We start from the raw sequence: 21,860 nt of genomic DNA on the forward strand, positions 1-21,860 counted from the left end.
CTGTTTGATCAAACCCAATCATCCACTCTCAATTTGCTTTTGTAACAGTCATAACTATAATATAAGCTTTGGGCAATTCTAGTAGGCTACGGACCATTGACAACACCGTGACCCATGCAATAATTGGGGCTCTAAAGAGTGTTGAACCAATTACTCGAGCTCTTTTTCCACTGTGGACAACTGTTTCTCTCAATATTGTACGTTTGATTCATCCAAAAGGAATGACGCTTAATGCTAAGCAATTTGTATTGTGCAATGTACACACAAAGAAGTTCCTTGAATCTATCTTTCATTTCAAACAAACAAATATAAGCTATGATCACACATTTTTATAAGTTTTTTTTAAATAAAAATATCTCTAAATTCTTTATTAAAATTTTTTTTTATCAACCCATGTGATCATCGATAATAAAAAAAAATATCAAAAGTTTCTCGTATATATTAAATTTTCTTGACAACCAAATGGCGATGGTTCAATGTTACCGCAACATATAGCAGTTGACATTCAATCGTTCATTGTTACTCGTTCAAAGATATCAAATCCAATTGTCTCTCGTCCTCTTGAGCCCCCGTGAGGAGTAGGCAAACTCTCTCTTTCTCACTGTATGGAACAGTCCTCTCTTTTCTTTTCATCCAAGTTATTTGGGTTCAATAATTTTCCCACTACCAAAACGGAGCCACAAAAATTTTTTCATGATTTCACGAGAAATCTCCCCATGCAACCGAACTTTTTCCATAAGAAAGCATTGGTTCCCATTTCATCAACTAAACATCAATCCAACTATCTAGAGAAGCTGCACCTTTCTTCTACTTTTTCGTGATGCCTTGAAAAAGGAAACAATATGAAAACTATAACTTGCATGCCTCTACAAGAATTACAAACTTTGAGTTGCTTGTTTTCTTTGGTGGAATCTTGGAAGAAGAAACAAAATGGACAAGGGGGCAACTTCTAGTAAATCCTTTCAAACTCATTTTGTTGATATCCATGAAGTTTTACCGGAGGAAGAAGAAGAAGACGAAGGAGTGATCAAAATGGAAGATAAAGTGGTGAAAAAGGGTTTGCACAAGCCTGTTAAACTTCGAGAATTGAAGAGGCCACAAAGAAGTTTTAGCAGGCAAGTGTCATTAGAGACGGGCTTTTCCGTGTTGGATAGGGAGGCTAAGGCCAAAGACGAGAGAAAGGTTCTCCGGAGAAGTGGTCGTAGTTTCGGAGGTTTTGATTCCGCTATTAGGGTTGGTGGAGAAGCAAGGAAAGGAGACTTTGACATCTTCAGGACCAAGTCGACTCTCAGTAAGCAAAATTCTCTGCTGCCTACGAGAAAAGAGAGAGAGACAGAGTCCCAAAGAACTGAAGGTGCTAATGGTCTTGATGAGTCTGTTAACAATAGTGTTCCAGCTGGAAGATACTTCGCTGCTCTCAGAGGACCTGAACTAGATCAAGTGAAGGTAACATGCTAAAGTTAATATGTATGTATGCAATGAATTTGATCTGCTCAATTAGAATTTTTCCATTCATGGTCTAGGGTTCGTTCACTTTCATTTTTGTGCTCTTATATGCTGCAGGACTACGAGGACATTCTCCTCCCAAAAGATGAGATATGGCCCTTTCTCCTTCGTTTCCCAATTGGTTGCTTTGGTATTTGTCTTGGACTTAGCAGCCAAGCTGTTCTATGGCGTGCCCTGTCCACTAGCCCAGCTACCAAGTTTCTCCACGTTACACCATTCATCAACCTTTTCCTTTGGATATTAGCCCTGGCGGTGCTAGTCTCAGTTTCCATCACCTACTTGCTCAAATGTATTTACTACTTTGAAGCTGTCAAAAGAGAATACTTCCATCCTGTCAGAGTCAATTTCTTTTTTGCCCCCTGGGTTGTGTGCATGTTCCTTGCCATTGGCGTACCGCCGATGCTAGCACCTGCAAAACTGCACCCTGCCATTTGGTGTGCTTTCATGGGACCTTATTTCTTTCTCGAGCTCAAAATTTATGGTCAATGGCTTTCTGGGGGTAAGAGGCGTCTTTGCAAGGTAGCAAATCCATCTTCCCATCTTTCTGTAGTCGGAAATTTTGTTGGAGCAATCTTAGCATCAAAGGTGGGATGGATGGAAGCTGCAAAGTTCTTGTGGTCTGTTGGCTTTGCACATTATCTTGTGGTGTTTGTAACACTGTATCAGAGACTGCCAACAAGTGAAGCATTGCCAAAAGAGCTGCACCCCGTCTACTCCATGTTTATTGCAGCTCCATCTGCTGCAAGTATTGCTTGGGGAAGTATTTATGGTGAGTTTGATGGTTGCTCAAGGACATGCTTTTTCATTGCATTGTTCCTCTATGTTTCACTAGTCGTGCGGATCAACTTCTTTACAGGATTCAGGTAAGCGAATTCTTGATCACTATCACAGTGTCACAGTTTCTCCTCGATCAGAGGATATATTTTAATTTACTCTTAATCTGTAATTCAATGACTTTGCAGGTTCTCTGTGGCATGGTGGTCGTACACCTTCCCAATGACAACTGCATCAGTGGCGACAATCAAGTATGCAGAACAGGTTCCTTCTTTTTTAAGCAAGGGGCTTGCTCTCTCTCTTTCTTTCACGTCATCGGCAATGGTGTCTGTATTATTGGTGTCCACCCTTCTTCACGCCTTTGTTTGGCAGACATTGTTTCCAAATGATCTCGCCATTGCTATAACAAAGAGAAGACATGTAAAGGAGAAGAAGCCCTTCAAGAAGGCTTATGATATAAAGCGCTGGACAAAACAGGCTTTAACAAAGAACAACTCTGTGGACAAAGAATACAACGGGGAGAATGAATTTGAATACGAGCTGCAATCCGGACACAAGCAGAAAGTAGAAGCTGACTCAATATGGAGTTAAAAGCATGAGACCGGCACAGCAGTCAAGATGCTAGGATTTTATGATTGTAGCTGAAAATCTATCTTTTCCTGGACGTTGGTTTGAAGGACACATTCAATATATGAAATGTAAACGAGCAATGAATCCATGGGTTATATATTTTAGATGAGTTCCACAGATATTATGTCATTTCATAAATAGTTATAGCTCTGATATCCTAGCGATCCAGCCATCCCACTATAATGAATTTGACTTGAGCACCGGATTCTGAAGAACTAATGGCCATTACATCAGCGCTAATGCGACAAAAACGAAGTCTTAAGGAAAGGGTACGAGGGCTTGATCGGCTATACAACATGTGTAACATTTTTATTGTATTATGGACTTGTTACCCAAAAGTATGGGAGCACGAAGTTCATTTAACATGTCAGTTTCTTTGGAGGTAAACATTGATTCTTAGTAAAGTGGATATCCACAGATTCCATATACAGCAAAAACCTACGTTTGTTGATGAAATTTGTGCAATTGTTGAGTGTTGATCCGTCAAAATTCCAGAACAACAGCAGAATCTTGAGTTGGATTGCCACGAGGTAAACCATCTGGGACTGCTGCTTTCACTTTCAGCGAATGCCCAAGCTCCTGATAGTTCCATGTAAGGTTATTCTTCTCGAAAAATTACAATTAAGAAAGAAAAGTGAAAACGATATCGCATTAACAATCCTCTTTGCTGACATACCTCGTGCTTAATTGATTACCAACCTCAGTGATGCAACCATCGTTCCCACACTGAATGTTCTTTCCGCCAAACAGATGAGGTTTCTCCTTTGTCAAATGCCTCATCTACAACATAATGGAAAGCATTACTTCATAGGAAGAATTAAAGCCTACATTAGAATTTCAAAGAATTGGTAACATGACCCAGCAAAAGAGAAAGGGGGAGAGAAGGAACAAGGAGCCAGAAGATGCTAATCAAACTTAATTCTGAAGCTTACCTCATGTTCTGGTTGGAAAGAAGTCCATCTATTTTCTTTTGAGCCCTTATACCAAAGAACAATTACATCAAGAACATACTAAAAAAATTCAAAATTCAAAAGTATCTGATATAATAAAGTTAAAAAACTAGGAGAACCTGGGTCGATGTAAAGGTAGGACGAGGCAACTTGATCTGAGATCCATTGCTTGGTTGTAGTTCAGATGTCAGAGACAGCTGGCATAAAAATAGAGTATTAACAAAAATATGCCATGCAAACAGTAAGACCTAAAAAAGATCAAACACTGCAATTGCATTATTAGACGCCATATAATGTTAATTGGAAATAGGAAAGGTGGAATATGGATTACAGCAGAATTGGAACATACTTATTAAGGTTTACCTTACTAAAAAGTTCTACAGGTGGAGTTTGCTGAACCCTCTTCTCCGCATGGAAATTAAACTCCTGTTTGGTAGACAAAGCACAATATCATCTCATCTCAAAGAATTCAGGCCAACAATCAATTTAAAATAAAGAGACTCAGATCTTCCATACTCTTACCATTGGCACTGTGGTTTCCCTCTTGATATTTCGGAAAACACCAATATCCCCCTTATGGGAAAAAATCTGCATACAGATACTCATTAGGAATGGTTGATATCTACCACAAGATTTTCGGCAAATGATATGTGCATGTTATTTGTTATTTGCTTACCTTCTTATTCAAAGGACGAGCTTTGAAGTTGTACTTTATGTCACACACATCCTGCCCAGTGGCAACCATGGCACTTGCTCTAAGCGAAGTAGGGACAATTCCAAAGTCATTCCTTTTCTCAGATTTAATTCAAATTTCATATTAACAAAGAAAAAGGGTTCCACACAAAAGAAGTAGCACAAGAATAAATGCATGCTTGCATAGATGCATATATAGTATATATTCTGCTCAAAACTACATTTTCTAGATATTTAACATACAAAATATTTACCTTCTGGGTTCTCCAGTTCCATTGCCGGTAGCAGAAATTATACCAGATTTCTCAGACCCCTGCATCAACATCAATTTTACAATAAGTAACAAAGTGGACTGATGACAAAGCTCAAAGATGATACAAAAAAATATTCTAATGCTAATTATTCAATAAAACCAACAGCTAACCTTGTCAGCATCATTGCTCTGGCATGAGGATGGTACAGCTGATGAGAGTTGCACAGCCCTTTCCGATGTCTTCAGGCGAAATTCCTGAGGAGCAATGAAACAGCAATCAGACCTTACATATGGAATGCAAGAGTCCTCAATTTTGCTAAAATCATTGCTTGTTATGATGCTTCCACAAAATGCTTTTAGTCCATGAACAAGCAAGAAACTACAGTCCATGACTTACTTGAAACTGTGGCAACTTTGGAATGCTCTTCTTTGGAAGGGGCAATGAAGGGGCCTCGAGAATCTACAAATGATAAACATATACTTGAGAGGTGGGAAGCACAACAAAATCAACTTTAGAGAAAGTCTCTTTTGTCACATCATAAGTACCAACTTTTCTATTCAATGGGCGTGCTTTGAATCTATGTGTGACAGATGTAACATGCTCTTGTTCTGTACTGTTCTTAGGCCTGAAATGAAGACATCATTCCACCAACAGCTTGTTAACAATACTTTTACTCTACACCTCTACGTGTAAAGAATTAGTGACCAGAAACTAACCGTATTCTTTGAGCCCTGTGCGCTGTTTCAAGCTCAGGTTCCTTTGGAATGGTAAGCTTCAGCCTGGTATGGATGGAGTTTCTATCTACAGTTCCCTCCTGCATCACCACAAAGAAAAGGCAGCAAGTTAACGACTCAAGACAGGTTAAGATCCAAACGCACTTCAAAAATCTAAACATACTTCAAGGGTGTACCTTTTTAGGTGCCTTATGAATCAAATTAGTTTGCTGCTTCACATCAGCAACCTGCCATGCAGAACAAATGTTGAGCCCAAACCAGAAGCTTATTTGATAAATAATGCAACTCAACCATTGTAGTAATAGACTTAAATCTTAAGTCTAAAGTGGAGATGGAAGAGTGAAGACAGATGCCAAAAAGGTGAGCTGGTATATTCAACCTCTAGTATGTCCCTACTCTAAGCTTTAACAGGTTCATATAAGAAAAGACACTTCTTTTCAAAAAAAATATAAGAAAAGACAACCCATTGGAGCACTTTGTGTTTACCCATGTAGTTATTAGTTGCCAGCTTGTGAACATTTAAAAGAAAAGGTTCTTTCATCAACATAAAAACCACTTTCAGATTGTACTTGAAAAACCTAACATCCACTTTCAGATTGTACTTGAAAAAACGAACATGTTCAATACATATGAGCCCAGCATAGTGGGAGTACGGGAAATTTTACAAACTCATGTACCTTTCGCGAGAGACCTCCCTCTAGCTTCTGCCTCTTGGCAGCTTGACTTTCAACCACAGAAGAATTACCTAGGCTTCTGTCACTGTTAAGCAGCTGTTGCTTCTCGAATCTACATTTAAAGAAATGAAGTATTAGAAAACTCAATAGAAAAACTGTATTAATTCTGATATGCCTTCCCACATTGAGTGTGAATGCAAATGTTAAAACCTATATAAGGATTTAAGTTATTCACTACTAACAACTTGAACTTAAGCTGTAGAGGCCACATGATTTAAGCTCAAAAAGTTGTTGGACTAATGGTGCTTGAACCGGAGCCATTACAATTAGTAATAGAGTATGTATCAGCCTGGTATAGTGGACCTTGATTGATATGTGTGGCTTTGATGAAAACATCAAGTATTGAGACATTTTAGTTTAGCATCTCTTATCTAAACTAGGATGCTTTTACATTACTTTGAGCAAGAAACTTAAAGACATGTGAAACTGAAAGCAGCCATTTCAAAGACTAAGATTTTCTTTGTATCTATGAGAACACTAGATTGTGAAATTACAATAAAAAGAAACTGATAGAGTGTTTCTAAGAATTACCTAGATGCAGCCACTTGAGGGGGCCGATTTTGTTTCGCCAACTGACTGGCAGTAGGTTTCATAAGAGTTGAGCTCCGCGGAATCACGGATTTCACGCTCTTAGATTTATCTTTTAATTTATCACTGGACGTGTAATTGTATGTTGTAAAGCCTGAGGGAGTGAAAGAAAAAAATTCTGAGCAAACACATAGGAAGAAACATTGAAATTAATGATTAGAGACATGTTAAAGCTATAACAGATGACAAATTACTATATAGAGATTATTAAGTTCAAGCAACTAGGTGGTTACTATCTGGAAAGTACGCATGCTTCAACCAATGTTTGTGGTTATCTAGAACATACTTGAAAGAAGGAAAATTATAACAATAAGAAAGCTATACGTTACTAAAGGGAGAAAAAAGTAATAAAAAAGCTTCACCTGCAGTTAATTGAAATGGTTGATTCAAAGCCTTCTGTAAAACTTTCTGAATATCGGTGAAAATCCCTTTGTTAGTTCCTTCAATGCCTAAAAACAATAATATCAGTCCAGCACAATTTTTAGACTTCCCAAAGAATTTATCTTCTTTTTCTTATTCACTCTTTTGGGTGATCCATCCATCCTTTTAATCAAAGGTTTAACCAACAACTCTAAAACAGACCACACTAAAGCCCAATCTTCGTATAATTGCCTGCAGAAGCACAGGTTTGTCTCAAAGATTCTGTCTCAATTTCAGAAGCAAGCTCCACGGCTCTTTAACATTAGCTAAATTACTGCATTTAGCCTTAAAAATTACATAGAGAGAAAGTTTAATGAAATAAAAGCACCACAAATAAGGTGCTCAACAAGGCTAACTGTACCTCTGTTATTGGGACCCATAGCTGAAAATTCCAACGCCATAACATTACCGGAATCATTTTCAAGTAATGTACTAGTGTCTTCCACTTCTTTACATTTTGGAGACGTACTCACATTTTCCAGGAGACTCTCGTCCCTTAAAACTAACTTCGCCACAAAAGCTACAACCAAAAGAAAAAAAGGGTTAATAGATAGAAATATATTTCCCCAGAAAGATTAGAGGGACAAAAGGATTTTTAAAAGACAGAAAATAAAAGGAACTTTCTTTTTTTTTTTTTTACAATAAGGTCTCCAAAATTTTGAAACAAAGGAAAAAAAAGAATAGGCAGTCATTGATATATAACTCTTAAGAAAGAAAGTAAAACCACCTTTGCGGCTTATTTTTCTTCCATCAAACAAGAAGAAAAGATAATAAACCAAAAAAAATATTAATGGTAAAACAATTCTTGCTTGAAGCAAACATTATTAGGATACAGAGAAACTGACGAGAGGGAGGATAACTCGGCGCCGACTCAAACCAGAGTTCAGCTTCTCTGGCCTCCGCAGGCGACTCCTCGCGCGTGAAATCAAAGAACCGAGCCGCATCGAACTCGTATTCAAGATCGACCTCTCTAACCTCGAACACTGGCTCTATCTCTATCTCCATCTCCATCTCCATCTCCTCTTCCATCTATCTCTCGTTCTAAAACTCACTCCCTCTCTTTCTCTCTCTCTAAAATGCCGCTCTAACTTCACCTGAACCGAACAGAACTAAACGCCGCCGTCATTTGCACCGGCAATCTGAAACTGATTTTCGCTTTAGACCCTAGAAATCCTGGAACCGCGAGGTTGAGTTGACAACGGCGATGATCAGCTTCACTGTAGCATTCAAAGCAAAATAAATTTTATTTCAAGAAAGCGGAAAAAATATAAACGAAGAACAAAGGACAACATCCATAGCGTAAGGTACAAGCCACCGAAGCTGGACTCTGGACCTGGGGTTTATTTGTTTTTGTTTTATAGCGCTGAGGTTTTGTAACGATCCGAAATTTGAATTTATGGGCTCCTGAAAATTATTAGTAAAACAAAAAAATTATTAAGGCCAGTCTCCAAAATTTATTGACGATACAATCCCTCCTCTTTTATGGAAATATTAAGGGCGGAAGTCCTCTGCTGGGCGATATGCCTAGAGGGTAAAAGAGTCAATTGGGTTTGAAATTTTTTAAGAATTTGATCTGTCCTTGTAGCGAGGAGCAGTGATATCGGGCTTCGAGCACAGGGTTTCGGGTGGCGAGATCATGTCGACGGAACCTCTGCAATTTCGGCGGCGGTTGTATTTGCCACGGGATTTGATTGTAATTGCGAGATTGCCCCAAACGGTTTTTATTCGTTTGTCAGTTGGGGAAAGTGTGGAAAGAGTGGCCCCTCCCGATACGAATTCAAATCTGGAGAAAAGAGGAAGAAGGGTAAAAAGGGCATTTAGAGATATATGTACGAACCAGATTAGTCAGCATTTCTTTTGTTTTCCGGTAAGCTGAAAAGGTTTGATGGCCTCGATTCCAATGGAAAATCCTTTTGATTTGATTGTTAAAATCTTGAGTTGAATAGTAAATACAGCTAAGACATCGCATCAAATAATCTGTTTACACTTGTACACAAAATTGATTCAATTTTGTGTTTGAACGGTGGTTGAGCTCAAGGGAAAATATGAGTTCAAATTAAGATGAACGACAATTCTCCAAATTTTCTAAGCTTTAATAACATTGGCTAATTATCATTAATTACATTGTCCAAACTAAATTCAAAACAGTGACAATACTTAACCGCAAAGTTATTTATAGCATAACAAAATATGAAATCATTACTTACATAAGCGACAATGCTTACGGAGAGAGCTCTAAAGGGACGGCATGAGGCATTGGACCAAATAATTAGAGATGATAATACTATTGGAGCATCGGATACTCCGTCGTATCAAATATTTCAAAATAATGAAAGGGAAAGGAGAGGAGTAGGGGGGCATGTGGAACTGTCAATGCCTATCCAAAAAATAGCATATGGTTTTTACTCTTTATTCAGTGCAATCAATTGCGTATTTCTTTTTGTCTCCTTGTGTGAAGGATTATGAAATCTATGCCTTCCTCTCCATATATATATATATATATATCACTTGAAGGAGTAAAAAGGATGAGGAAGGCTAAGAAAACAAAATAAAATTGAGTGTTTGACGACAACGACTTTGATTTTATCACGTGGACCCTTTTTTGAAGGAAATTTTAGATCTTTAGGTCGTAGATAATGACATTTGCTTGTTTATAGTATTTGGCTTTTGAACGTTATAATTTCTGGTTAGTTGAATTATTTCAGAGCTTTCGCTTTATTTTTTTTTCAGAAGCATACGTCCCATAACTTATTAAATGTTGTTCCTTGACTTCAGCTGGTACATTCAATGCAGTCACAGGGTTTACATGGGATTCCTTTGTATATTTCCCCAACCTTATGTTGAACCCGGTAATGTTGTTGTTCCTTCATTATCATTTGACCTTAGTCCAACTTAAGGAACCACTTGTACGTTTGTGTTTGAATTGAGAGGATAATCATTTGATCAAAGTTAAGCATTAAGCCAATAACAGAGCACAATGCTGTGTATTTTGGTCTGCCTTTTAACAGCAACCTTGAGCCAAAATGGCCCAAGTCACAACCGCTCTCGCATCCATTGCCATTTTAGCAATGAGATGTTGGGCTTTGCTTCTTTTTTGCACACCTGCCAAGCTCATGGGCTTAACAATTTCGGAAAAGAGGAAAGCAACTTTAACTTGAGAATATATAATTTAAAATTATAGTCTGATAATAGATTCTGACACTTACGTTTTGTTTTTTCAGCCAATCCACATTTATTTTGATGTAAATATCATTGTATGTTATGTAATATGTGTGCATTCAAACATACATGGATGTCCACCTCAAATACATTTGAATTTATTGATACATTCTCCTTCTTCGGTAAAGGGAGATGCAGAGGGAGGCTTGCGGGCTCAGACGGTGACAAAAACCAGAGCAGACAGCTACTATAAATCGGGTGCTGGACTAATGCACATGTAAAGCCAATTCCCGGTCCATTCACTCTAGGAACACACAGCACCCCCAAGTTGTCAAAGATTCTGACCCATTCTAACGTGATGGCTCTTGCTCTATGTTATAAGCACGCAATCAACTCTCCATCCGAGCCTCATGCATCCCCATCCCAATTTTGCTCATCTTCGGCTTTCTGCCCAATCCTCAAAACAAGGTTTATTCAATTTTTTTAAGGTTTTTGCTGTCATTGTTTTATAAAATTGTGACTCTGACTTTCAGTAAATGATAACAATAAACTACCCTAGGAATAGCAGATTCAGTATTCACTAAAAGAGAGCTTACCCCATTTTAATCAGTCCAGAGCCAACATTTTCCTTCCCCACAATAAAAAATAGTTAGGTTTGAACAATAACCTCTCACACCTTCCAGTTAGGCTGATTAGGAATACTCCCTGGCACATTAAATATTTGCTAGGCGCCTAAATTCGAATAAGAAATTCCTAATCAATGCTAATCCAACTAGTTTACTTCCCTTCACAACCTGCTGGGGTAATTGAGTGGCCAATATTGGATACAGTTTGTTTCATAAATGGGTAACAAAAGCAGAAAACACCCGCAAGATTTCGTGTATGTATCATGATCGGGAGTACTTTCATGATAAAATACCTTTCCTGATATTTCTTTGGTTTCCCGGAAGTATATTTTTCTATGGGTTTGTTTCCCCAGTTAACAAACTTGACCATTTAGCTTTATTGTTCAACTAACTTTATTACGTGCGAGCCTCAAAAACCTGCTTGAACTCAGAATACTTAAGGTTTCCTGAATCTTGTAGCCTAGATTTAGACTATCAAAAATAAATATAGCTTGATTCTTGAACGACGCAAGACTCAAACTATACCAGTAATTCTCTTTTAAAACAATTCTTTTCTTTCAGGTAACCCTAATCCCAACTAGTTGAATGAATCTATAAGTTATCTTAAAACACTGTTTTCATTTTTTTTTCCTTTGATTCTTTAAGAAAAAAACCCCTAATCAATGTGAGTATGCACATCACACAGACAACTACAAGTTTAACTTGGTCATTAATTACTCATCATGTCAAAGTTTAAGGATAGAAACAAGTAAGAATTACAAATCGGTCTCTTTCCTTGATCTATTTATAGCTTCAAAATGTATTATTTAGTATTCAGAAAAGCAAAAACACACACAATACATTGACCCCAAAATCAAGAATTTGAGATTAGGTGAATCAAGTGTGTGGCTTAAATAAACATACCTGTTTCGAAGTAGACAATGGTCCTGAAAAAAGGCTTGGAAAAGTGACTTCAGAAGTTTTATAGGAAAACTTTTGATCTTGGACGAGTGGTCACAAAGGTTGCTACGAGAGAAAAGTTAAGGAAGTGAAAGTCCACAAAAATGCAACAAGGTTTCTGTGTTGCATATGATTTCTTCGGGATATCTAGTGACTTGCCTTGGTTAAGTGGTTCTGTGGTGGACAAAGGAAGGGACAAATTGGGGTTTTGTCTTCGAGCGCAAGGAGGACTCTGAGGGCAAATTGTGGGTAGATTCTATCTCTTGGTCCCTTGTTTTTATAGAGATTCCAAGGGGTTTCTACTTAAGGTCAGATTGGAACAATGATTTTATTTGGCATAAATTATCATAAGTTTAACATGATTGAAGCTACTATAAAACCGAAATTAGATCATTTTTTTTCCTTTCAAGAGAAACCGAAATTACTAATATATTTATACATTTATATGAAGTATACCATAAAATTATGGTAAAATTTTTCTCACCCACTTATCATAATCAAATGATACTTTTGCGTATCATCGGAAAAAATAAAAGATCAATCATACCATCTTTTGGCTTCACCATTGGAGTAAGGTTAGTACATAGCTTTGATTACATCAAGATCTTTTTGTCTGCCTCATCATATGACTATCATAGCGGAGATCAGATTAAATGCAATAACTTTAATCTATTTCCAAGCAATGGTAGATCCAAAACAAGTTTAAAAAGGGTTTTTAGAATACTCCAAAACATGCGCAAGGCATAATATGACCTTGAGCTTGTACTAGCTGTAGCAAATTTGCATTGGATCTCTCTTTTTACATAAAACTCCCATCAAAGAGTCAAAAAGGCAAATGAATGCCTTGAACTTGTCTTATGCTCAGTTTAGTCAAAAAAAAAAAGCTACCATTAACAAATAAAAAACAAGCAAATAATTTGATCTGGAAAAGAAAGTGAGGGGATGAAGAAAATCCTAGTAGTAAACTGTTTTCTTATTTTGGCAGCACACTGAAATTCAAATAATTTGCACAAAATTCCCACCTAAAACGACACCAAAAGTTGTCACCCATCACCTGAAAATTACTGAACGAAAAACAAAAGGTGCAACTGACAAAATCATAATGGACAAACAAAGAGCAAGGTCATTTCAGTAAGCTCACAGCTTTTCCCTCCTAAAAATCTCCATTCTCAACTGCTAAATCCAAAAACCTAAAAATCACCCCACTTCAAGCAAGGGACGGCTCAGAAAGAGTCTGTATTCCCATAATTCCCCCCCAAAAAAAAAAAAAAAAAACCTCAAAACTCAGAAACAAGAAAAAAAAAGAAGGAAAGAGACACAAAGCTATTATTTTTATTCATCCGTTGAACATTAATCAGAAAACCAGAAAAACCCTATTTTCATTCCATTTTTCATCTTCATTTTGAGTTTTAGTGGCCATGAGTTCACTGCAATGACGCAAACCCGATTTTCCCGGACTCGGAGCCCCGAACCGAAAAGGACAAGCCAGAGGGGGAGGGGGAGCGGCCATGAGAGTGATAGTTCTCTACAAGGTGTTTGTCAAGGAAAGGAGGCTTAATTTTAGGCTCATAATTCCTTGCGCTCTCTTTTACTTTCTCCATTCTATTTGAAGCGACGCCGTAATGACCAGGATGACCAGAACGAATCGAATTCCCCGGGTCAAAACCAGACAACACGGTCGCCGTCGTCGGGGCAGTTGACGGAGCTTCCTGGGTTGATACGTAATCTGTCTCGGGCTTTGCTATCGCAAGAAGTCCGAGTGGACCCGTTTCACTGTCAGGTCGAGTTTGTGGGATTGTGAAGGGTGCCGATTCTCCTTATTATGCGGGCTTGAGGCGGGCCAAGGAGGACCCGTATGATGAATTGGGTAATCCGAATGGGGTCATCCAGCTGGGTTTAGCGGAAAACAAGGTGAGTCTTTGTAGTTTTAGTTTGTTTTTTTTTTAATTGTTAATATGCTTTATTGTTTGGTTTTTTATTGCTTTTTTTTCTTTATTCTTTTAGTTGTCGTTAGATTTGGTTAAGAATTGGCTAGCAGAGAATGCGAGGGAAGCGATCTTGGGAAATGGAAAGGAGCTGAGCATTAGCGGGATTGCAACTTACCAGCCTTTTGATGGATTGATGGAGTTCAAAGTGGTAATTGTTTTGTATTTATATTAATACTATCATTATGAGTTTATTGAGCCAATTCTCTTGTTATGTCTGTTTTATCATTTGAAGTTGTGTTCAAAATGGTATATTTGATATGCAAGTGAGGAAAAGTAAAAGTTTTCACTTTAGGTGACTTTATGATGTCATATTAGAATCTAACTGTTTGAGATTCAGATTGATTGAGCAATAATAAGGTTACTCTGTGCTCTAGGGACTGGTTCTGTATGGCTATGGCTTATGGTAGTGGTTCATGATCTCTTATAATAATGGTGGCCACCAAAAATTTAGTGTGATCTTTTATTTTAAATGTTTGGGCCTCCTTAAGGAGGATACAAATCTTTGCTGTGTATGAGTGCCTAGAAAAGATCTCTAATAGAGTATAATGTTTGTATTCTGAAGAATCAAGTGAGAGTCAGGTCACAAAGACCAAATACATGGATGTTATATTGGAGGTGCTGAGAAGATTGCAGGTGCCAGGTGGTAGACACACAGAGCAAGCCAAGCTAGATTCTTAAAGAAGGGGATATAAGTGATCAAAAAGATTCATTAAGAGAAAATAATAAATCGAAATTATTTCCTTCTGGTTAAGAGTTACATGTTCAATTAAAGGGGAATAAAATAAAACAAAACAATAAATCAAACTTCATGAGCTCTTATTCAGTGGATATATATCATTGGTAGCTACAAGAACCATTCATTGGGGCATGTACATGCACTGGAATCCTCTTGTAATTTCCAGTTTAATTCACCTCTTAGTGTTTTTCTTATATTACATACTTTGATAACTTGTTCTGCAGGAAGGTTTTGAAATGAAAGTTAAGATTCTTCTTGCCACTAACTTTACTTAAACGCATTTATACCAGTGATTCTAAGTGACCTTTTTGTTGGAGGAAAGAAAAGGAAGAAAAAAGAGAAGGGAAACAGATATTAACAATTAATTTGACAAGTCTTCTTAACTTGTGCACTAGTTGTGTGCGTGTATTTTAATTTTTAGATGATATATGGAAAAATACCTTTAAGTTCATAAATTATTTATAAAATTTTTAACTTAAACTCATGCATAACTTCAAGAATTAAGATGTCTGATGTAGGTATCTTGGGTCATTAGTCTTAAGAGTCGATCGCAGCCCACCACCACCCTGGAAGCTTCTTCTCATCTAATGATTCTTTCCTTTGGGAAATGTTCTGCTTTTGTGACTTAACTGTCTCTACTTGAAACATTAGTGACTCGACATGTGGTTACTTTGCAGGCTGTGGCAGGATTCATGGCTCAAGTCATGGAGAAAGCTGTTTCCTTTAATCCTTCACAGATAGTGCTGACTGCTGGTGCAACCCCTGCAATTGAGATTCTTAGCTTCTGCTTAGCAGATGCTGGAAATGCATTTCTTGTTCCAACGCCATATTACCCTGGGTAAACTTTTTTCCATCATTTTGACAGTTTTTTGTTCTGGTAACCAGCTATCCTGTGAGGGAACTGAGGTTTTGAACAAAATATGCAGTTTTGACTGGGATGTAAAATGGAGAACTGGGGTGGAGATGATACATGTTCCTTGCCGAAGTGCTGACAACTTCAATTTGAGTATAACTGCTCTGGATATAGCGTTCAACCAGGCAAAGAAACGTGGGCTGAAAGTGCATGGGATCATAATATCAAACCCATCAAATCCTGTTGGCAATCTTCTAAGTCGGGAAACACTTTATAACCTTTTAGACTTTGCGAGAGAGAAGAACATCCATATTGTCTCTAATGAAATATTGGCTGGATGTACTCATGGAAATGAAGAATTTGTGAGCATGACAGAAATTGTTGACCTGGAAGATGTTGACCGGAAAAGAGTCCATATAGTATACGGTTTGTCAAAAGATCTTTCTCTTCCAGGCTTTAGGGTTGGTGTTATTTACTCTTTCAATGAGGAGGTTCTGGCTGCCGCAAAAAAGTTGACGAGGTTCTCATCCATTTCAGCTCCAACCCAGCGTCTGCTCATCTCTATGCTATCCGATATAAAATTCGTTCAAACATTTATTACCAGTAATAGGGAGAGGCTTCGAAGAATGTATGTTCAGTTCGTGTCAGGGTTGAAAAAATTGGGCATAGAGTGCATAAAGAGTAGTGGGGGTTTCTATTGTTGGGCTGATATGAGCGGGTTAATCAGCTCTTATAGTGAGAAAGGGGAACTTGAGCTTTGGGATAAGTTGTTGAATATAGCCAAGGTCAATGTAACTCCAGGGTCTTGTTGTCATTGTATTGAACCTGGATGGTTCCGCTTCTGTTTTGCCGCATTGACAGAGAAAGATATCCCTGTGGTTATGGAACGGATTCAGAAAGTTTCTGAAACCTGTAAATTGAATAGTTGAAATGTTGTTTGTTTTCTCCATGGTTTTAGACAACCCGAGATTTTTTAATTGAAAGCTCTTTTCAGTTGACACTAAAGCAGACAGTAGTAGTCCCTGACTTGGTTCAAGGACCAATCAATGCCATTAAGACCTTGATTTTCATGTACAAGGATCGGTGCAAATCACAAGCTATTGCATAGGGTTAAACTGTTTTAGGGACCTGTACGCACAAAAAGCGTGGAAATCTGACTGTCTCATGTTGAGCAATTGGATCTGAAGCTTGATTAACATAAAGATACTGGATCTTGTGAAACTGAAAAGAAAAGGTGTCTGTTGAATTTGGTGCATCAGTGTGTGTCTGTATCATTGATAAGAGACAGAGACAGAGAGAGAGGGCAGGGATTTAAAGTTTTTCAAGTAAATTTTGAACGAGTCGGTCAAAAATACATGCCATTGTCACAAATTAAGGACTAAAATCTGAAGAACAGTAAAGTTGACAGAGACGCAAATCTCGAAATGCAAATTGCAGTTAACGACACCCTAAAAAGGGAAAATTTTGAAGGTCCATCCGCCCTAATATCAAAAGAACCAAAAACAAATGAAAAAAGTTACCACATCAAGGCTCAAGCAACATTGTCTTCCAACAAATGAGTATGGAGACCATGCCAAGACTTCAAAGGCTTGGGAAACTCAATAAAGAACGGCACTTTTAAAGAGTTCTGAGAACTTTATATCGACATGTTGTATCAATTCAGTGGCTTTAAGCAAAATTTGCAGTATTGTTGAATGAACAATGCTTTAAGAGGCTTTACAGTATTGGTAAAAGAAACTTGTCTGCATGCTCCTGCTGCCATTGCTGTTTAACCTAAATGGGAAGGTTTGCTGGAGGTTTGGTCAGCAATTGTTTGAATTTCTTGAACTTACTCGCCCGGTCCAAATAAGTGAGCAGATGGATACAAGAAAATGAATACTTTTTATTGCACAAAATTACAAATATAGGAACAAATCAATGACGGTAATCGCAAAATGAATACAAAAGAATGATCTTTTTGTTTTTCTGGTCTATTCTTTTTTACCCTAATCAGCAACTCTGCTTCCTTTGAACAATTAATCACATCCCCTTCCAGCTAGACTACCATTTCTTCGAACTTTGCTCCAACAATATATCTTGACTCTCTACATGGTCCAGCAAACCCATTGCAACTTTTATCACTATGATCCCATACCATTTCTGATGGACTCCAGAACTTGAACAACCTCAGCCATGCTGGGTCTTCTTGAAGGAACCTCTGATGTACAGATCAACCCCAGCTTCATAACCTGTATTAATTCATTTTCTGCAAAACCACGCAATCTTCTATCAAAGCAATCTGAAGCAGAGCCCCTCTCCAACAATCCTCTAACATATTCACACAAAATCACCACCTCATTTAGTGTTGGACTCTCAACTGGTTTCCTCCCAGTTACCAGTTCTAAAAGAATTACTCCAAAGCTGTACACATCACATTTCTCACTAAGTCTCAAACTTTGAGCCAACTCTGGTGCAACATATCCAACTGCGTTATGGAATTTAGTTAAACCATAGTTATCCAAAATCGGAAGCAGTTTTCCCAATCCATAATCAGATAATTTGGCCTCGTACTTCTCATCTAAGAGTATGTTAGTCGATTTGATGTTGAGATGGAGAATTGGAGGTCTACAATCATGGTGAAGATAGGAAAGTGCTCTTGCAGTACCAAGGGCAATATGAAACCTTCTAGACCAATTTAGTTCAGTATTACCAACACCTGTACTAGTACCTGGGTAATTTAGTCCATGAAGGTTATCATAGAGATTTCCACCTGGAATGAATTCAGACAGAACCAACTGCATTGTTGAGGACCAGTAGTAACCTTGAAAAGCAACCAAATTGGGATGATGGAGGTTACCTAGGCGTCCAATTTCTTGCTCAAATTCATCTTGGTTTCTAATTCTACCTAGAGTCTCAAGCTTCTTCACTGCAATGGAGATGCCACCTTCAAAGCTAGTTTTGTAGACTGTTCCAATCGACCCACCACCTATTAGACACTCCTTGTCAAGCAAAGCTTTGGTGCCAGCTTCCCAATCTTCATATTTAGAAGGCAAACTTTTGCTAAAGAGGACCAACTTCCCAATTATAAGATTTGAATCTGATGAACCAGGCGGTGTGCTCTCAACAACCATTGTCACTTCCTCCTTTTTACTGTTGCGTGCCCTGATGTTCATGATGGTTACCACACAAACCCCTGTAAGGATCACAGCCGCAGCAACAATTGCAACAATTGCAGAAACACTAAGGACCTTGGTTTTACCAGATGTGGAAGGCGTGCCACTTCCTGAACAGGATGTCAAGGGCGAGCCACAGAGCCCAGGATTGTTAGAAAATGCTGATGCACCAAAGGACTGGATGGTTTGAACATTAGGAATGATACCAGAGAGATTGTTGTAGGAAAGATTAAAATGTGTTAACATATTCAAATTCCCAAGTGAAGGGGGGATTGACCCAGAAAGTGAATTCTGTGAGAGATCAAGAAATTGGATTTTCGACAAGTTCCCCAGACTAGGGGGGATACTTCCATTAAGCTGGTTGTGATGCAAGTCAAGGATTTCCAGGTTTGACATGTTGTAAAGGGTATAAGGAATTTGTCCCTCTAGAGTATTTCCAGAAACGTCCCTGCAGCAACACAATTGAAGTTTCTTAGAATTAATTCAAAGCAATGGTGATGCAAATCTATAATAAATCAAGATAGTGTTTAGACTCACAGTTCACGAAGAAACCTGCAATTGCTTATCTCATCAGGAATTCCACCGGAAAGGTTGAGATTGTGCAAATCCAAGACCTGTAGCAACTCAATGCTCCCAAATCCAGTGGGGATTGTCCCACTTAGTGAATTATTAGCCAAACTAATTGCCAAAATCCTTCCCAAATCCCCAATATTAACTGGTATGGTCCCATTAAGCCTGTTGAACCCCAAGTCTAAAACTTTCAGGCTTTTACAGTTTGAAATGCTTGTTGGGATCTCCCCCTCCAGACTATTCCATGAAGCATCAATAAATTCCATTGACTGACTACAGGTTCCAATCTCAGGAATCTCACCAAAAAACCCGTTATGTGAGACATTGAAATAAGAAGTATTCTTAAATTCAAGAACCCCTAGTGGAGCCAACCCTGTGAACAAATTTCTGCTAAGATCCAAATACAGCAAGCTTTGGCATTTTGACATCTCTTCGAGCACAGTACCACTTAATGCATTGCTACCAACAGATACATACTTCAATACTGAGATTTCGCAAATTCGAGAAGGTAATTCACCAGTAAGATTATTGAACGAGAAATCAAACCCTTCAAGCTTACTACAATTCACAATGGACTCCGGAATGGAACCCGAAAGACTGTTATGGGAAAAAGAAACATACTTTGTTTTGTAACAATTCTTAAACAAAGCAAATGGAATCTCTCCAGTATAACCATTGTTAGAAAAATCAAGAAATCTAATGTTAGGTAAATCACCAATGAAATCTGGTATGGAACCAGATAATGCATTTGAACTCACATTGATCTTCCATAATGTTTGTAACAGCGAATATTCTTGCGGGATATTACCTGAAAACCTGTTGCCAAACAATGTCAAGACTCTGAGAGAGCTTAAACCTGACAAGGCAGCTGGCAGTTGTCCACTGAGGCTAGTGTTCCACAAAACAATCTTGTCCACAAATCCCTCTGGATTACAGAACACACCACTGAAATCTACACAAGGGTTACCACTTGAGACCCAGGAAGTCAAGCTTTTGTAAGGATCAACAGTGATGTTCCCTTTAAATTGCAGCAAGATTTCCTTTTCAGTTGCTGCTAGAGAAATGGTGAGGATTCTGATTCCAAAAGAAGCAAGAATCAGGAAGAGCAAAGCATGGGAAACAATAAATTGATGGATCCTTCTCATGCTCGAAACACAGAAAATTGAGTCTACCCGTTTGGCATTATTGAATCAGATTCAAAGAAGATCTGCTCCTCTTCTTCCAATTGCAAAGCTCGTTGTTTGCACTTGTAAAAATCTTGAGTACCAAAGACAAAACATCACGATCATGGCCGAACAGCAACATCTGTCACTTCCTTTCTCTCACAAACACTCAACAAGCTCTCAAATTTTACATACATTTGCTCATAAAAAACAACAAAGCTACCCCCTTTTAACACACTCTCTCCTCAATGAACCAAAGACTCGGAAGTCAGAGCCAAAGATCTTACCTTTTTCTTCTTTCTGGGTTTGAGCTAAAATACTCTTCCAGGTCTAGACAAAAGAAAGAGAGTTGAAAAAGGGCAAGCAGCAAAGCATGGGAGAAAAATGCAATGAAAATGGAGACAAGTGAGAACAAATATGGAGAAGGTGTCTTTGCTAGAAAGGAAAACAGGTGAGCTAATTTAATAACGATATGCAAATATTTATATCTATACGGTTGCCACCAACAGAAGCTGAACCACGTGCATGTGCATTTCTTTCTACCTCGAGGCTCTGCTCTTTTCATTACAACTATCTCTCTCTTCTCTCCCCTCCCATTTTTCTTTTGTTTTAAGCGTTAAACTCTGATACAAAGAACAAGAAGAGAACTTAAAAACCCCCACTGTAGTCTTGGCTCACTCACCACCATGTAAGGGTAGGGCCTTGGCTTTGTCCGTGAACTGCAAGCATTTATTCTCTCTTACCAACCCATGCTACCAATACTTTTCATCACCACCAAATTATTGGCACAGAGATAACAGAAGAATAAAATATATTCATTAAAGCAAAAAAAAAAATTCGAGTAAACCCAAAAGAGAAGCAACAGAAAGAAAGAAAGAAAGAAGAGGGGGAAGTCTAAAAGTAGGAGAAATGGTTGGTGTTTTGGGTTTGGCTCTTTGGATTTATTTTTGGTTTTTTGTTGACTGAGTTGTGCTTTTCTCGCCCTTTTATTGCATTGAAGTTTCTTTGTATCCGTTCTGATTGAGACCTTCAGAGGACACTCGTTTTGATTTCTTTTCTATTAAATTTAGTTAGATGGGGTGTCATATTTATTTCCATTTCCATTTCTTTTTTTTTCTTTATTAAGCAGACATTATAGAAGGAAAAATTAAATGTGTTTACACTGTATTTCCAGCTGGACAATGGGAATCTTCTCCTGTCTGCATGTTCCACCCCTGAAAGCTTCAGCAACCCTTCTCAGATCTTGCCATGTGTCTCCCTGGGCTTCTGCAAAATTCCTTTTGTTTTCCTTAATTTTTAACAGTTTAACGTTAATGGGTTTTTATAGTTTAATAACCTTGAGGCTTTTGTCCTGTTGCATTTGACTGAGTACAAAGGCATTGGTTAGAAGA

The 21,860-nt window shown here is 38.1% G+C and overlaps 4 protein-coding genes across 8 annotated transcripts; 2 read left to right on the top strand and 2 right to left on the bottom strand.

Moving 5' to 3' along the window:
* Positions 1 to 918: 918 nt before the first annotated feature.
* OZS1 (C4-dicarboxylate transporter/malic acid transport protein) lies at positions 919 to 2,938 on the top strand. Its single transcript, XM_021442722.2, has 3 exons — positions 919 to 1,446; positions 1,564 to 2,369; positions 2,469 to 2,938. Exons 1-3 carry the CDS (start codon positions 931 to 933, stop codon positions 2,869 to 2,871), a joined length of 1,725 nt encoding a protein of 574 aa, XP_021298397.1. The 5' UTR covers positions 919 to 930; the 3' UTR covers positions 2,872 to 2,938.
* Positions 2,939 to 3,203: 265 nt separating this feature from the next.
* Positions 3,204 to 8,728, bottom strand: LOC110427252 (Cell cycle regulated microtubule associated protein). Of its 4 annotated transcripts, XM_021442742.2 has the most exons (19): positions 8,617 to 8,709; positions 8,129 to 8,500; positions 7,645 to 7,803; positions 7,226 to 7,312; positions 6,807 to 6,957; positions 6,219 to 6,327; positions 5,718 to 5,768; positions 5,524 to 5,621; positions 5,357 to 5,432; positions 5,204 to 5,266; positions 4,978 to 5,061; positions 4,808 to 4,866; positions 4,537 to 4,615; positions 4,383 to 4,448; positions 4,224 to 4,286; positions 3,980 to 4,057; positions 3,843 to 3,887; positions 3,587 to 3,690; positions 3,207 to 3,489 (listed from the first exon to the last, which is right to left on the bottom strand). In XM_021442742.2, exons 2-19 carry the CDS (start codon positions 8,310 to 8,312, stop codon positions 3,471 to 3,473), a joined length of 1,575 nt encoding a protein of 524 aa, XP_021298417.1. In that variant the 5' UTR covers positions 8,313 to 8,500; positions 8,617 to 8,709; the 3' UTR covers positions 3,207 to 3,470. The 4 variants fall into 4 exon arrangements, 3 of the variants coding, with proteins under 3 accessions (XP_089638579.1, XP_021298417.1, XP_021298409.1); XM_089782453.1 differs by having other exon boundaries at positions 3,204 to 3,489; positions 7,226 to 7,303; positions 8,129 to 8,728; XM_021442734.2 differs by having other exon boundaries at positions 8,129 to 8,722.
* A 4,756-nt stretch (positions 8,729 to 13,484) lies between these two features.
* On the top strand, positions 13,485 to 16,566 carry LOC110411677 (putative aminotransferase ACS10). Its single transcript, XM_021421940.2, has 4 exons — positions 13,485 to 13,918; positions 14,012 to 14,143; positions 15,409 to 15,569; positions 15,658 to 16,566. The coding sequence occupies exons 2-4, from the start codon at positions 14,129 to 14,131 to the stop codon at positions 16,511 to 16,513; spliced, it is 1,032 nt and encodes a 343-aa protein (XP_021277615.2). The 5' UTR covers positions 13,485 to 13,918; positions 14,012 to 14,128; the 3' UTR covers positions 16,514 to 16,566.
* An 878-nt stretch (positions 16,567 to 17,444) lies between these two features.
* On the bottom strand, positions 17,445 to 21,435 carry LOC110418217 (Leucine-rich repeat protein kinase family protein). 2 transcript variants are annotated; one of them, XM_021430892.1, is made up of 3 exons: positions 20,479 to 21,435; positions 19,274 to 20,380; positions 17,445 to 19,184 (listed from the first exon to the last, which is right to left on the bottom strand). In XM_021430892.1, the coding sequence occupies exons 1-3, from the start codon at positions 20,487 to 20,489 to the stop codon at positions 17,705 to 17,707; spliced, it is 2,598 nt and encodes an 865-aa protein (XP_021286567.1). In that variant the 5' UTR covers positions 20,490 to 21,435; the 3' UTR covers positions 17,445 to 17,704. The 2 variants fall into 2 exon arrangements, with proteins under 2 accessions (XP_021286567.1, XP_021286559.1); XM_021430884.1 differs by having other exon boundaries at positions 19,274 to 21,435.
* Between the last annotated feature and the right edge of the window lie 425 nt (positions 21,436 to 21,860).

This window comes from Theobroma umbraticum, unplaced genomic scaffold (assembly GCF_002168275.2).
Source record: "Theobroma umbraticum cultivar Fairchild unplaced genomic scaffold, ASM216827v3 scaffold_30.0, whole genome shotgun sequence".
NCBI lineage: Eukaryota > Viridiplantae > Streptophyta > Magnoliopsida > Malvales > Malvaceae > Theobroma > Theobroma umbraticum.